At 50.6% G+C, this 13,224-nt stretch overlaps 6 protein-coding genes across 6 annotated transcripts; 4 read left to right on the top strand and 2 right to left on the bottom strand.

The window, feature by feature from the left end:
* Nucleotides 1–132: 132 nt before the first annotated feature.
* On the top strand, nucleotides 133–972 carry ASPGLDRAFT_64338 (cytochrome c1 heme lyase CYT2; the record flags this gene model as incomplete). Its single annotated transcript, XM_022548761.1, has 1 exon — nucleotides 133–972. One exon carries the CDS (start codon nucleotides 133–135, stop codon nucleotides 970–972), a length of 840 nt encoding a protein of 279 aa, XP_022403748.1.
* A 368-nt stretch (nucleotides 973–1,340) lies between these two features.
* On the bottom strand, nucleotides 1,341–2,229 carry ASPGLDRAFT_119674 (SNAP receptor PEP12; the record flags this gene model as incomplete). The annotated part of the gene is made up of 2 exons (XM_022540082.1): nucleotides 1,341–1,865; nucleotides 1,933–2,229. 2 exons carry the CDS (start codon nucleotides 2,227–2,229, stop codon nucleotides 1,341–1,343), a joined length of 822 nt encoding a protein of 273 aa, XP_022403749.1.
* Nucleotides 2,230–2,695: 466 nt separating this feature from the next.
* Nucleotides 2,696–4,779, top strand: ASPGLDRAFT_119631 (nucleoporin NDC1; the record flags this gene model as incomplete). Its single annotated transcript, XM_022540075.1, has 3 exons — nucleotides 2,696–2,828; nucleotides 2,887–3,154; nucleotides 3,213–4,779. The coding sequence occupies 3 exons, from the start codon at nucleotides 2,696–2,698 to the stop codon at nucleotides 4,777–4,779; spliced, it is 1,968 nt and encodes a 655-aa protein (XP_022403750.1).
* Nucleotides 4,780–4,925: 146 nt separating this feature from the next.
* On the top strand, nucleotides 4,926–6,140 carry ASPGLDRAFT_1121476 (AAA-ATPase Vps4-associated 1 family protein). Its single transcript, XM_022539599.1, has 5 exons — nucleotides 4,926–5,182; nucleotides 5,238–5,336; nucleotides 5,379–5,519; nucleotides 5,571–5,656; nucleotides 5,707–6,140. Exons 1-5 carry the CDS (start codon nucleotides 5,072–5,074, stop codon nucleotides 5,819–5,821), a joined length of 552 nt encoding a protein of 183 aa, XP_022403751.1. The 5' UTR covers nucleotides 4,926–5,071; the 3' UTR covers nucleotides 5,822–6,140.
* Nucleotides 6,141–7,542: 1,402 nt separating this feature from the next.
* dspC (dual specificity phosphatase YVH1) lies at nucleotides 7,543–9,181 on the bottom strand (the record flags this gene model as incomplete). The annotated part of the gene is made up of 4 exons (XM_022542608.1): nucleotides 8,710–9,181; nucleotides 8,435–8,656; nucleotides 8,023–8,373; nucleotides 7,543–7,975 (listed from the first exon to the last, which is right to left on the bottom strand). The coding sequence occupies exons 1-4, from the start codon at nucleotides 8,751–8,753 to the stop codon at nucleotides 7,543–7,545; spliced, it is 1,050 nt and encodes a 349-aa protein (XP_022403752.1). The 5' UTR covers nucleotides 8,754–9,181.
* A 1,734-nt stretch (nucleotides 9,182–10,915) lies between these two features.
* znfA (putative C2H2 finger domain protein) lies at nucleotides 10,916–13,080 on the top strand (the record flags this gene model as incomplete). Its single annotated transcript, XM_022540083.1, has 2 exons — nucleotides 10,916–11,412; nucleotides 11,463–13,080. 2 exons carry the CDS (start codon nucleotides 10,916–10,918, stop codon nucleotides 13,078–13,080), a joined length of 2,115 nt encoding a protein of 704 aa, XP_022403753.1.
* Between the last annotated feature and the right edge of the window lie 144 nt (nucleotides 13,081–13,224).

Genomic DNA, 13,224 nt, shown 5'->3' on the forward strand with positions numbered 1-13,224 from the left:
GGGCAATTTGGCAATTCCGTATGGTTTAGTCGCGAAAGCGGTGAGCGGTGTCAGAAATTCTTCCTCTCCGCCTTTGGATGCGTTTTTTTACTAATTCATCCAAGCCATTGTTCCCCTCCACAGTCGCCAACAATGGGTGCCGGTGCAAGTACACAGTCGCCTCCCCCGGCAGACGCATGCCCAGTCGATCACAAAACCCGCGATGTTTGGCTCCAGCAACACCGTGCCTCTGGTGGTGCCCCTCATCCACCACCTCCGCCCGCCGATTCCGAGCCTCGAGCCAAGGGACAGCGACCTCTTTCTGTAGATCGCGAAGTGAGCAGCATACCCCGCGCTTTCGAAAACGGAGCGGATCCATCACAAACTGCGTTAGAATGTCCATCACCGTACGCCGCATCGCACGATAGCCCATCCAATGCGGAAGATGAAACAGGCCATGACAAGACCTCCGGAAACTGGATATACCCCTCAGAGCGTCAATTCTTCGAAGCCCTTGTGAAAAAAGGCAACACGCCAACTTCTACCAACTCGCCAACTGAATTGGCAACAACAGTGGCGTCCATTATCCCCATCCATAACGCCGTTAATGAGCGTGCCTGGCAGCAGATTCTAGACTGGGAAAACAAGGCTCCTTCGTCGGACCCTGGGAGCCGGAAATGTGGTGGTCCGAAGCTGTATTCATTCCGCGGATTGGGTGTTGACCCGCAGTTTCTGAGTCCCCGCGCGCGGATCAATAACTGGATGGGCTACCAGCTGCCATTTGACCGACACGACTGGGTTGTTGAGCGATGTGATGGGGAACGAGTCGAATATGTGATTGATTTCTACCAAGGGAAGTCAGGCGGAACAAGTGCTGCCCCCGGGTTGACATCCAATGCTGGTCCCGGGAAACTGAGCTTTTACCTGGACGTACGACCCAAGCTGAACAGCTTCGAGGGTTGGCGGATGCGATTCAACCGGTACATTGGCTAATGTGGTGTTAATGTATAACATACAATCTCCCCTCCGTCCCTTTTCACACCTCTATTCCTGGACTGCACATATGAAGGCGAACAAGGAGTTAAATACCGGTTTTGATGGAATTTATATCATTGTGTCATGTATAACAACGAGTCATGTACGATAACAATATCTAGAGATAAACGAGACAAGAAAAAGCATAGCATATACTGTCTCTTTCACTCCATTAACGCCGGAGCCACAAAGTAGCAAATCAAGTCCATCGCAAACCATAAGCCGTATACATCGAGAAAGGGATATCGTAACGGACGAACAAACAGGATATCTAATCATAGCACAGTAGGTGCATAGGCGCAGGATGACCAAATATAGGGATTACTTTATCCAAGCGTTGCCGCTAAGACAATGATAACCAGGATAACAGCAAGAATGACGAGCAGACAGCACGCCTTGTTCCGCGCATTCTTCTGATACCGGCTGGCACTTCGAAGCTCGGAATTCGCGCCCTGCGTATTGGATCCGACATTCTGAACGTTCTCGCCGATAATGTCCAGCTGACTACCTTGCTCATTGACGATATGCGCAACATCCCGGAAAAGCTCGTTGAGTTCTCCAACGCTTTGCTCGATGTTGCGGATCTCCGACTCGCGCTCAACGATCAAGGTTTCTTGGAAGTCCACTTCGTTCTGGTTCGCAAGGCGGGGCTGCTGTTCCAACTGTTGTTGCTGTAGTTGCTGTTGAGCCTCTGAGTCTGCTGGTGGGAGTTCGCCTTCATCCATGGCCGTGCGAGCAGCAACGGCGGATGCTCGCTGTTTCTCCAGAGCACGACGTTGGACGGTCTGGAATTCCTCCAGGGTACTCTTGAACTCAGCGGACAACTTCTGCTGTGTCCATTTTTGCGCGGGCTGGGGTTACATGTGTTAGCTTGACATACAGAAGGCATCCCGAGCTGGTTAATGTCCAGTAACATACATTGACATCCTCCCACGCCGTTACTTTCTTCATACCATCTCCCACATCCTTGAATCCCGAGCGGGTCTCCTCCAGCAGATCATGTACCCGTTCGCGCACGCGATCCGTATCCCGTTTAGTCCCTAGAAGAGCGATCTGGTTCGACAAACGAGAGATATTCGACGTTAAGTTGAACAACTGATTGGAGAGGGTCTCCGTAAGGCGGTGGAATTCGGGATCATCACGGTACTGGGGATCATCGGAACGGCGGAGAGGGGTAGTCTGGGACTCCAGGGAGTTCAAGCGATCGAAAGACATTACTTCGGATGAATAAGTAGGAGAGGTGGATGGTGTGAGTTTGTTGACGGGGATGCAGCGACGTGCAGCATGCAGTCATACAAAGAGGAAGTGGTTTGACTGCCTTGGGCAAGCGGTGGATGCCCGGAATCACAGGCCGCTATCACATGATAGGCTGCGCTAGTCCGCTTTGGAGCTAGTGTGGAGACAGCTTGAAAGCCACGTAGGAATCACCTGATCATGTGGCTGTGGTGGGATGTGGCTTGTGTATTTTGATGCTTTTGGGTCCGAAAAGCTTCATTTTGTCGTCGCTTTCTTCAACGCCCGCCCAACGCCCTTTCGTTCGGTCAGCTTTCCGCAGATTGCTCCACTGGAGCTACTCGTCATATTACGGTGCCGCGGTTTTGAACATGCTGTGAATTTTTCTTTATCTATTTTTGTGTCTCTGTTCGGAGATCTCGCAGTCCTTTCTTCTCCAGCTTCCACCATGGCTGCTGTTCGACCTCGACCGTATAGGCGCATTTTGACCTCTGCGCTGCATCGGAGGTTTGTTCATGCCTCTGCTTTGGCGGTATTGGTATGCTACGTCGTCGCGTTTGCGATTGGCGATAAATCGTCCTGTGAGTACCTCAAGAGTAGCTCTTTGAGACCACCAGCTAATTGCCTGTCGTCACATAGTCTTCTGGTCATGGTTCCCAATCGGCGGCTGCGGTATTCGTACCGTTCTTCTCTTTCTCTCCTACTTGGTCGTCTTTGTCCTGCGTGTTGGTCAGATGCACATCGGCTCGAGAACGACCACTTCCTCGATCAGTACCGTCAAACACCTCGTCCCTCTACACTTCATTCAGACTTTCGGATGGTACCTATTCTCCGCCTGGTGGTTCAGCGAAATTTACAAGTGGTCACGTCCTATGAGTGCAGAGCTCGAGTGGGTGAAACGCGGCAAGTACGTGCTGTCGAATCCCGAGGTGTCAATATTGGGCGCAATCTAACGTTTGATGCAGACCATATGAACGAGCGAGCTTGAACGAAAGGCCGCTTTACCTCTACAGTTACCATATGGCTTTGGCAGTTGTCCAGTCGGTGTTCCATCTCTACCACGATTACGATCGCATTCCCATCACTATCGCAAAACGCTCGCCTACCGCCGCGGATCAAAGAACACATCCACAGGAGTCGGTTTCCAAGAAGATTCAGCTTGCCTTGCCTGGATTTGTTCGAGATGGAGTTAAACGGAGCGCAGTCGTTGCCGCCATTTGTCCCGTCTTCTATACCCTCTTCCTAAGACGCCCAGCATGGAGCTTTACCATGTATTTTGCGAAACTGTTCTGGAACTTCCCACGGTCGGCTGCGGACCCCCCAGGACGCATTCCTCCGATTGGCCCAGGGTTGATTTTCCGATCTCTTGTTTCCGGATCGTTGCTTGTCCTTTGCTGGCAAACCTCGAACCTGTTCTTTTCCGTGTTCATCAGCAAGGAGCCTCTAAAGCGAGGCCGGCCTCTTACAGGAGACACCAAGGATCCCAACGGAAGCTTGCTGGACGGATTGAAGGCGAAGAAGGAGACTGTCAAGACGTTTGCATTTTGGGAACTGTGTCTCATCAGCCAGCAATTTGCTGACCGCCGAAAAGCGATTCTCAACGATATCGACCGCGAGGGTGGTTCAGCCTGGTCGCAGATTCTGCAATCTGCCACGGAGGTGATCAAGGGTATTTCTACCCGGATTGAGGAGAAGACAAACCCACAAAGCGCCGCCCAGCCAGCCGAACAGACTCAACCAGTTATACAGAACCTTCCGCGCTTAACGGAGCCTCCCAAGGAGGGCAACTTTTTTGCTTCATCGCCCGAGGCAGCTTCGCGACGTGACAGATTTGGAGATGCTTTCAGCACAACGGCCAAGTCGTATGGACAGTCGCCAGACTGGACGCCGGTGGCTCGTGCGAAAGCTCGCGATGTTTTTGACCGTGCGTCTACTGCGGTGCTTAGTCCAGAGAGAAAGCAGAAACTGCTTGCATCGACGCAGGAAATTAGATTGCTCACTGATGGCGATTCGACTGCCAAACCTGAGGATGTCCACCCGTTGGTTGCACAGTTTCTCCGGTCACCACTGGGCCAACCTTTCCGGCAGACTTATGGCCGAAGACTATCTAGCATCGTCCTTGGCTCGCCCTACGCGACGGTGAGCCCGATCATCGACGCCATTGAATCGCTGAACCGTCTCCTCGCCGCAAGTCTTCAAGAAGACAACTACGGCACAGTCCAGGGCGACGTCCCCACTGTTGTGCGTCTCTTTGCGGACACAATCAAGACCCTTGAAGCCTTTATCAATGGCGGCTTAGATGCACACTGGACGGATGTCAACTTCCCTCCATCGAGCAACCCGGAGGCACAAGCGGCGGCCCGTCATGTTCCAAACGTGGACATCGTCCTTGATACGTTGAAGCGGTCGCTCGCAGACCTTTTGTCCGTGTTCAACCCGTATCTGCGGGACATTGGACTTGTTGGCAAGGATCTGAGATTGGCCAAGGAAGCAGCTGGGTTATTTGAAGATGTTGAGATGTCAATGTCATAGTCTGCCATTGACCTTCATTATGTGTCTTATGATTTATCTATTTGGGATATATGGTAGTGGTGATATATTACCTTTCTCTTTTATTTGTTTATTTTGAATTGGAAGCATTGCTCCGGCGTTTGATATAGGAATTTGTTGGTGTCAATTTAATGGGGATGTTGCTAGAAATCGTTGGTAAATAGTCACATGACATCATTTAGCAGATAACAACCATCCCACTTTCATAAAAACACCCCGGAATATAAATCGAACTTCAACATAGCTCAAACCAACAACAACAAAGACCACGACAATGTCCCTTCAAAACACCTGGCACCACCGTAAAGTAGCAGACACCGCCGCAAAAGCATGTTTCATCTGCTACAAACCTTCGAATAGTGTTCTGATCACGCCGGATAACAAAGTACTCCCCCACCCCTGACCTGCTTGCCAATGTATTCATTACTAAAAACACATAGGACTTCTTTTACATATGTCCCGCGCACTTGAAAGATCGCAATTTCTGCTCTGCGGTTGTGGATACGGCGGGGGCGGAGGCGAAGGTGAAGGAGGCGCTGGCGAGGGAGATTGAGAAGGTGAAGAGGGAGTATGAGGAGAAGCAGCAGCGGAAGAAGGAAAAGGAGAAGGAAAAGAAGGGTGAAGAGTCTAAGGAGAAGAATGGAGAGGAGAAGAAAGATGCAGACAAGGACAAGGGGAAAGATAAAGATGCTAGATCGGATGAGAAGGAGAGGGATGATAAGGTGCTTTCTCTTGTTTCTGCTCTGTAGACGAGGGCTAACTAACGGATACAGATCGAGTCTCTCAAGAAGCAAGAGAAGGGACAAGGAAACACACCTACAGACGACTCAGACTCATCCCGTGTATTCTCTCTGCACAAGTACGTCAACCAGCCGGATTTGACTCCAACCAAGACTAAACAACGACTAGGAACTTCTACCAGATGCGCATCGACCGCCTGCGTAATGTCGAAATGGCCAAGCGCAATCGTCAACGGTTACAGGATCCATCGCTGTTCCCGTCCGTTCCGTCGGGGGGTCTTTGACTAAACTCCCTGAGGACGAGCATACAGATACCACACTACTGTCTAGACGTATATCGGAAGTCATCGGATTCATGCATTGGCCTAGAGCCGACAGAAATCAGCTCAACGCCATGACGATTGTAATATCAAATGGCCAACTAGCTCTGCATCGCCCCATTCTCAATCTAGCTACGCCGACTCGCTGTTCTAGATGCAATTGCCTTTGACCACATCAACAGGGCTGTGCTGCTGCACTGCGCGTACCCGGTTGATCAAGAACAGACATCCGGGTTTACTGGGTCTGTACACCGTGCTCTGCTGCCTCCCGTGAGGTGAGATAAGTAAGCACTAGCAATCTGCAAGAGCAATCACAGTCAGCTCAGCTTTCTTGATATCGGATGTACTGCTAGTACGTAGATATTCACGGGTCAGAGGAGGGTTCGCAATAAAGTTGAAGGGGGTATTCTTAGCATTGCGATGTCTAGAAATAACTAACAAGTCTATCCCTTTCCCTGCCCTTGGCTATACTACTATTATAGACCTGCCAAGGCAATAGCCACACTATCTATGCACCGTAAACTTCACTCCGGCGACTGTAACAAATACTAATCTTATAGACATCCTTAGCGAAATTATCATACTATCCTGCACTGGCCACCATGCATATGTACTCGTACCACGGAACAACAATCCAGACACACATCCCCCCCTCCCAAAAAGGATCCCAAAAAGGCAATGGGGCAGTGCAGTACCGGCATCCTGGATGCCAAGCCCTCTATCCAATCAGTGCCGTTTCTCGGGATCCACTACTGGTCCGGGCTTCTAGAATTCCCATCGAAGAGTATCCGTGGGTCTGCTGTACTGTACGTACTGTACATACAAGTGTTCTGTATTTGTACCTGTATAGATACTCATGGAGATCAATGGAAGAACAATCAGTTACAAGGGTACCATGGGTCGCAAGGACGGGTACACAATAAATCAGGCTCTGAGTGTAATAAATGTACATAGTACGGTGAATGCTCATCTCCGTCCAGCCTGGCCCTAATCAGTACCCTGTATCCCATTGGCTCTCGTCTCGCCTACCCGCTTGCACAGCCCCCGAGCCAGCGCTAGTCCTAATCCTCTCAGACTGGTAGGAGGAAAAAGGCAAATAAAATAAGTGTAGGATGGGGTAAGCACTTTGCGCTTTGTTGATCCTGTCTCCTGATGGCTTTTTGGGAACTCTGCACGAGGCATGCAATGAGAGTAGAGGGTGGCTCCATACAAGATTCTGTACTACTACTGGATCAGGGTCTATGACTCCGCATCAGATCGGGTTGAGTTCCTACTCGTTACTGTCCATGTTTTTGTGAAGTACGTATACTGTCAAAGTACAGAAATGTACGGGTACTAAAATGCAGATCAAGGACTGGAACATGATGATCAAGGGTTATTGTCATAACCCGCCCTAGCCAGACGTCGTAAAGTCTACCACGGACGGCGTCCTGCGTCCCGATTTCCTCCTTGCTTTTGCGCGACAAGTCAGCGCTTGGATCATTCCGTCTGCACGGAACACTGTGGCGGCACAATGCAGCCCGTCCACCACGTCTGAATTGCTCATGACGTAACAGGCGTTTCGATCTGACCACTAGCAAATAGACTTCCGAGTCTGGGGTCGTGACGCGGCTGGTGCTTAACTGTCACTTGTAAAAAGTAAAAAAAGTAAAAAGAAACTTTCGAGTGTATCTGTGCCTTGTGTGCTAGAGATTCCCCCTTCCCGTCTCATCTACCGCATTCGCATTCGGCCTCATCCCAGGAGGCAAACGGATGCCCAACGCAGCAGCCGGTGACCGCGTGGCGAAGTTAGTGCGATTCACAACGTCAACTCGAGCCTTGGCGAGCCCAATAGCCGGAACGATCCAGCTGCCGCAGCTGCACCGCATGCCCTGCCAGGCAAACTTGCCAATGTTCTGACCGCAGATGGTATTGGGGCAGGTGAGGCGGCCGGATAATGGCGCATCATCGGGGTGTGAGCCGTACACTGCATCTGAGGAGGGCGTTGTGTTTGGGAAGAGACAGGGACGCATCCATGTCAAGGGGTGTAAGAAAACGTGGGCACATTCTGTGCTTGGTTTGGAGTTGTTTTGTTGTTCATGTGGGATGATGAATGGGGTCGTTGCCAGTATGCGCCTTCTACATTTAGTTTCATATTCAAGCGAAAATGACAGACTGAAACATACCGACACTTGCGACATTTGATTTCAGTCGAACGATCAGCGTCTTGCGGCTTATGGGGCTGCTCATCTTCAAACAGTACCGAGTTCATCTCCGGCGCACGGCCACACGCAACGCTCTCCTCGACTTCACGACGATACAGCCATCGATTATACAGTGGGTGCCCGGTGACATCATCATCAGGACAGCCCATCTGATGATAGATCTTCAGCTGTTCCATGAACCCTTCATTTGGTTCGCAAAGAGGACGCGCCTCCCTCAGAAACGCCAGCGCTGACTCGGGCGTTTGCGCTTTGGGCTGACTGTGGAGTAAGTAGGCTATGCAGACAGCAGCAGACCGGGATTTCCCCATAGCACTGCGATCATTAATACAGGATACACTTGGGGAATTGCACGTGACTGTATAGATGTACTCACCAATGAACCAAGACACTTCCCCCTGCATCTAAACCATCCCGGATAAACTTGATGACAGCGGGGAAATGCTGTAGGAGATTTTCGTCGTCGACATCATCCACTTCAATGTTATAACGTTGATAATCCTGGAGGATTTCATCTGCCTGCTGGAGGCGTAGCACGGAGACCAGATGAGTGATATTTGCTCTGGTCAAGGCAGCCTTGTTCTTGAGTGATAGAACCCTGATCACAGTCAACGCAGCCCCGCACAATCGGAAACGAAGGAAGCTACTAACCCTCCAATGTAAATATTATGACCGGGAATCTGATTCATAGCCATTTTGAAATGAATGAGGCAGCCTAATCAGATGGTGATGATGGCGAAGTAGGATGATTCCCAATACAGAGCAGCCGACCAAAACTGGCAGTCGGCATAAAACGATCATGATTGGCTGGGCCCTGATAGCCAGTCACGTGAAGATAGAACGAGTAGGGCTTAGGGCAAGGCATGATTGGCTCGACGATCCTCGGTGATTCTACTTATCCGGAGCCCGTACCTGTAACCGGTGAGATCTTCTGGTCCACTAACAATGATGCTTAATATGGGGTAGGAGGAGGAGAGAAGATAATCAGTTCCATACACAGCATCGCCTAAACCGGATAGATATGCAGTGATTGGCGCTTAAACCCTGCCAAGCGCAGACCCTGGCATGGTTTAATCTATTACGAACGCACTTGAGGGTTGGTGCTGAGGATGCCGAAAGCGGAAGGAGCTTATCTGATTCCTAGTTCATGGTGAGGACAGCTTTGGGGCAGCCAAGTGTACTTGTACTACTGGGGTCAAGGAAAGTAAAATGAACATGCATTGGTCTATGAAATTAATGCGCGTTAAACACACATGAGTCGCACTCCGTAGTTACCCCGTACCGGAAAGTCACGAGACCATCACCGTAAGGCTTAAGGCTGATAACCTTATGACGATTGCGACAACGAGCTTATCCAGAGTTTATGTGCTACGGAGTACACATTTCATACATTCTACTTCACATACTCCGTAGTACGACGTAAGTATTCAGCAATTGAGCACCATGTGCTTTACTTGTAAACATCCCGTGGGATCTCCTATTCAGACAAATGCAATTATGTATTATTTGATGACAGCAAGCGACGGGGTCCGGTGGCAGTGCTGTCTCGAGAGTCCAGCGGGAGCCAATCAGAGAGAGCGAGTGGAGCAGCCTGGTCTGGTTCGATGTAGTCTTTACAATACGCACTATTACAGTATCTGTATTTTACAGGATTATAATCGAGTACCTTTACTTTGTAGTAGAGTGCTATTTTACTCATAATTAATCCCAGATAGGTATCTGTATCTGTACAGAGTATTAGCAGAGTTGTAGAAATATCTCACTCTACTCTATACTACTACTATTACAGAGTACAGTCCAGATCCGTAGCGAACCAGAACGCGGATAGCAGTGGGACCTCCAGCACTGCCTCATTCTCTATACTCCACCCGTATTGAATTCACCGCTTGAGATTACAGTTGACGTATGTCGTATGCGTATTCGGATGTTTCTTCGCCTTGCGCTGCCCTATGCCTTGCTTCCGGAGTTTTATGGACTGCCTCAAACAGCCATAACGTGGTGTTTGCCGATGACCCCTTTGAGGGTGTATTGTAACATTACTGTATCAAATGTTGCCAAAGTTTAAACCAACCGCTGAACGTTGACCATATCCAAATATCCCCCATATCTTTCTTTTTATCCAATTTTCTCTTTCAAGTTATCCCTCTTGATCACCTGACTTGCATCTTCCTCTCTCTCCATCCTCCCACTCTCTCCTCAAATTCTCACATGCGATTCGCCCCGTCGATTCCTTTCCCTCTCCGGTTTTGCCTCTTCTAGCATCAGGAGATCGGGCTGTATCGTCATCACTTCCCCAGCCTGATCACAGTCAGATTGAACTCATCTTGCATCCATCGCACTCCCACTACATTTTACGACCTGCATCTTCCAACATGTCCCCCTCCGTTTGCTGAGTTGCCGCCACCACCAGCGTCTCCCCCCTCGGTGGCTTTTAATTCCTTGATCCTCGTCTCTTTTTTCTTTTTTAATTGATGGCAGTCGGTTTCTCAACGTGTGACGCGACTGGTCGTGGCAAAACGTCGTCCAACAGCAAACTCCCTGCTGTATCCCTCGCCTCTCAGCCCTATCGCTGGTCGGGCTGATTTCTCTCCGTCGTGCTTATTGCGCCTCGATCCATTCCTTGTTTATATTACTTCATTGCCGCCGGACTGGCTTTTCTCACTCTAATTTTTTATTTCACTTGGTCTGTCTAACTCTAGCTATCGGAAGCGGGCTTCTGCAGTATCGAGGCGGAGAGTTGACGACCATTCATCCATCATAACCGCTCATACTTGATCCTGAGATTGCTGGTTTCACTCCGATTCCCTGTCGCTCCTTTTCTTTGTTTTTCCCTGTGCGACAAGTGTTCTTTCCTAGTATGGGATTCCCACACTTGTCGCCACCCGCCATCAGTATCCACGACGTGAACGGTGGCTATGATCAACCACGTGTGATCGACAGATTCAGCCAGAGCTTGCCAACCTACCCTTTTCCCTCTTCAAGTCCTATGCCGATTCCTTCCAAGTCAATGTCCAACTTTGCTCCACCACCACCTTTGCCTCCGCCGTCGCGCCTCGCGGATTTGGAGGACGGCCACGATGCCGGCTGGGTGCATGCCAACTCGCAGGGTTCCTTGTCGACAAAAAAGCTTGCCCCTATCAGCCCCAGTTCCAGCTTATTTAGTGGCCATATCCACCATCGACGGCCAGAGGCATCTGCGCACAGTGACCCCATGATGTTGGATGATTTAGAGGGCCGCCAAGGTCGTGTGCCTGTTCCCAGAAGTCCCGAAGCTCAGATCAGAATTGAACCACCGCCGCCGATGGACGACGGATTTTGCAATTCCGTGGCCCCCCTCCCGGGGCCTTCCTCCATGTAAGTTTACTGAAACGGTAACTATACGACTAGCCAACTGACCAAATCAGTCTGCAAGGTGAACGCGACTTTTCTCGCAGAAATATGAAAGATGCGTCAGATAGTTATGACCAACATCTTCTGTCCAAGATTGGGAAACCACTCTCGCCACCCCAATCCATCAATGAGGGACGAATGACTTCGACATTGACTATTCCGTCTCACACTTTTGGCGGTTTACCCTCTCCCGGAGGCTCAGATGGATCGATGCTCGATGTGAAATGGCAACACAGCCCCATCTCCGCAGGAGGAATTTCGCCAGGTACCAAGGTCGGTTGGAACTATCTCGATTGCCGGAGTCCGAGCGTGGAAAGCAGTGCGCCTTCATCAGCCGTGGAGCACGATCATGCCGGCTATTCTTACCGACGCCGTGGCGGCAGAACGACACCGGATACCCTAAGCCTTCCCAGTCGATCCAACCGGGGAAGTTACGACGAAAGAGCGTTTTCGGATGTGGAGGGAGACTGTGACGATTCGTTACCGCCGCGACTGTTCCAAGTTCGGGAAGCTACACCACCGTATCTGGACCACATGAGATCCGGCACGAAACGACGAGCATCCAGTCCGCCCCGTGAAATGATTTCTGATCATCGAGGCTCGCTTCATGTGACGACCAGCAACGGTGACCTTTCTCAGCGTCGAACGAGCGGACATCCATTTGGGAAAAACCTATCGGTTAGCAGTACCTACACCCCAAGTCACGGCAGTCATTCAGCGGCATCTTCGATTAGCTACCGTACTTCGGGATCGTATTCGTCAGCAGGGCTTTCCGTGGGCGCTAGCAGTATGACGAGCGTTTCTCCATACGACCGTCCTTCCCCCGGTGGACTTTCGCCTGGACTCTCGCCCAACTCCGATTTGGATTCGTTGCACGACAAGTCGGTTATGAACCCCAGTTCTCCTGGTGCTCTTCCCGGGCCGGCCGTGATGCGCCCTGCGACTTCAGACACATTGCAACCACCCAGCACCGCCCCACCAAGGAAGGTATCGTTGCAAAACACGCTGACCGTGCCCAAGCTGGGTGGTCCCAAGGTGGGCGGGCTGTACATCTGCGATTGCTGTCCAAAGAAGCCGAAAAAGTTCGACAACCCGGACGAACTACGGGCCCACGAGATGGAGAAGCAGTATTCATGTCAATACTGCAACAACCGGTTCAAGAACAAAAACGAAGCAGAACGACACCAAAACTCGCTCCACCTCCGTCGCCATTCATGGTCCTGCGCTGCGCTTCCGAACTACCAAGCCGCTTTCCATCCCTCTGGGACAACGGCGTCAACGTCTTCGTCGTCTTCATCGCAATCGAACAATAACAGTTCATCGTCTCACGACATCTGCGGCTACTGTGGCGAGGAATTTCCCAACTTGCCACAGCCGGATTGGGATCGTCGCTTCGAGCACTTAACTGCAGTGCATAAATTTGGCGAGTGCAACAACGCAAAGAAATTCTTCCGTGCGGATCATTTCCGCCAGCACTTGAAGCATAGCCATGCAGGAACTAGCGGGAAGTGGACAAACATCCTGGAAAATGCATGCATGAAGGAGGAAGCGCCTCCTGAGAAGAAGGACGCCAGTGAAGATGGCAAGGCTGGGAATTCAGAGTCAAAGACATCGACTTCCAGTGAATGCTGACAAATAAAAATGCAAAAAAACAAACATATGCAAGTTATGACACGACATGATATTTTTGGTTCCGTCTCGGGTCGGGGTTCGTTGTCTGGCTTTGTTGGGAGATGGAAAAGGAGTCTGGGTAGAGGCGGCTTTCTCGATTTTGAA

Source organism: Aspergillus glaucus (assembly GCF_001890805.1).
Source record: "Aspergillus glaucus CBS 516.65 unplaced genomic scaffold ASPGLscaffold_4, whole genome shotgun sequence".
Lineage (NCBI taxonomy): Eukaryota > Fungi > Ascomycota > Eurotiomycetes > Eurotiales > Aspergillaceae > Aspergillus > Aspergillus glaucus.

What these genes read in the sequence shown, in the direction of transcription:
- ASPGLDRAFT_1121476 (XM_022539599.1), top strand. Translation starts at nt 5,072, where the DNA reads ATGTCCCTTCAAAACACCTGGCACCACCGTAAAGTAGCAGACACCGCC. An exon ending in CGAAGGTGAAGGAGGCGCTG is followed by an intron (nt 5,337 to 5,378) that starts GCGAGGGAGATT and finishes TATGAGGAGAAG; the next exon opens with CAGCAGCGGAAGAAGGAAAA. An exon ending in CGTGTATTCTCTCTGCACAA is followed by an intron (nt 5,657 to 5,706) that starts GTACGTCAACCA and finishes AACAACGACTAG; the next exon opens with GAACTTCTACCAGATGCGCA.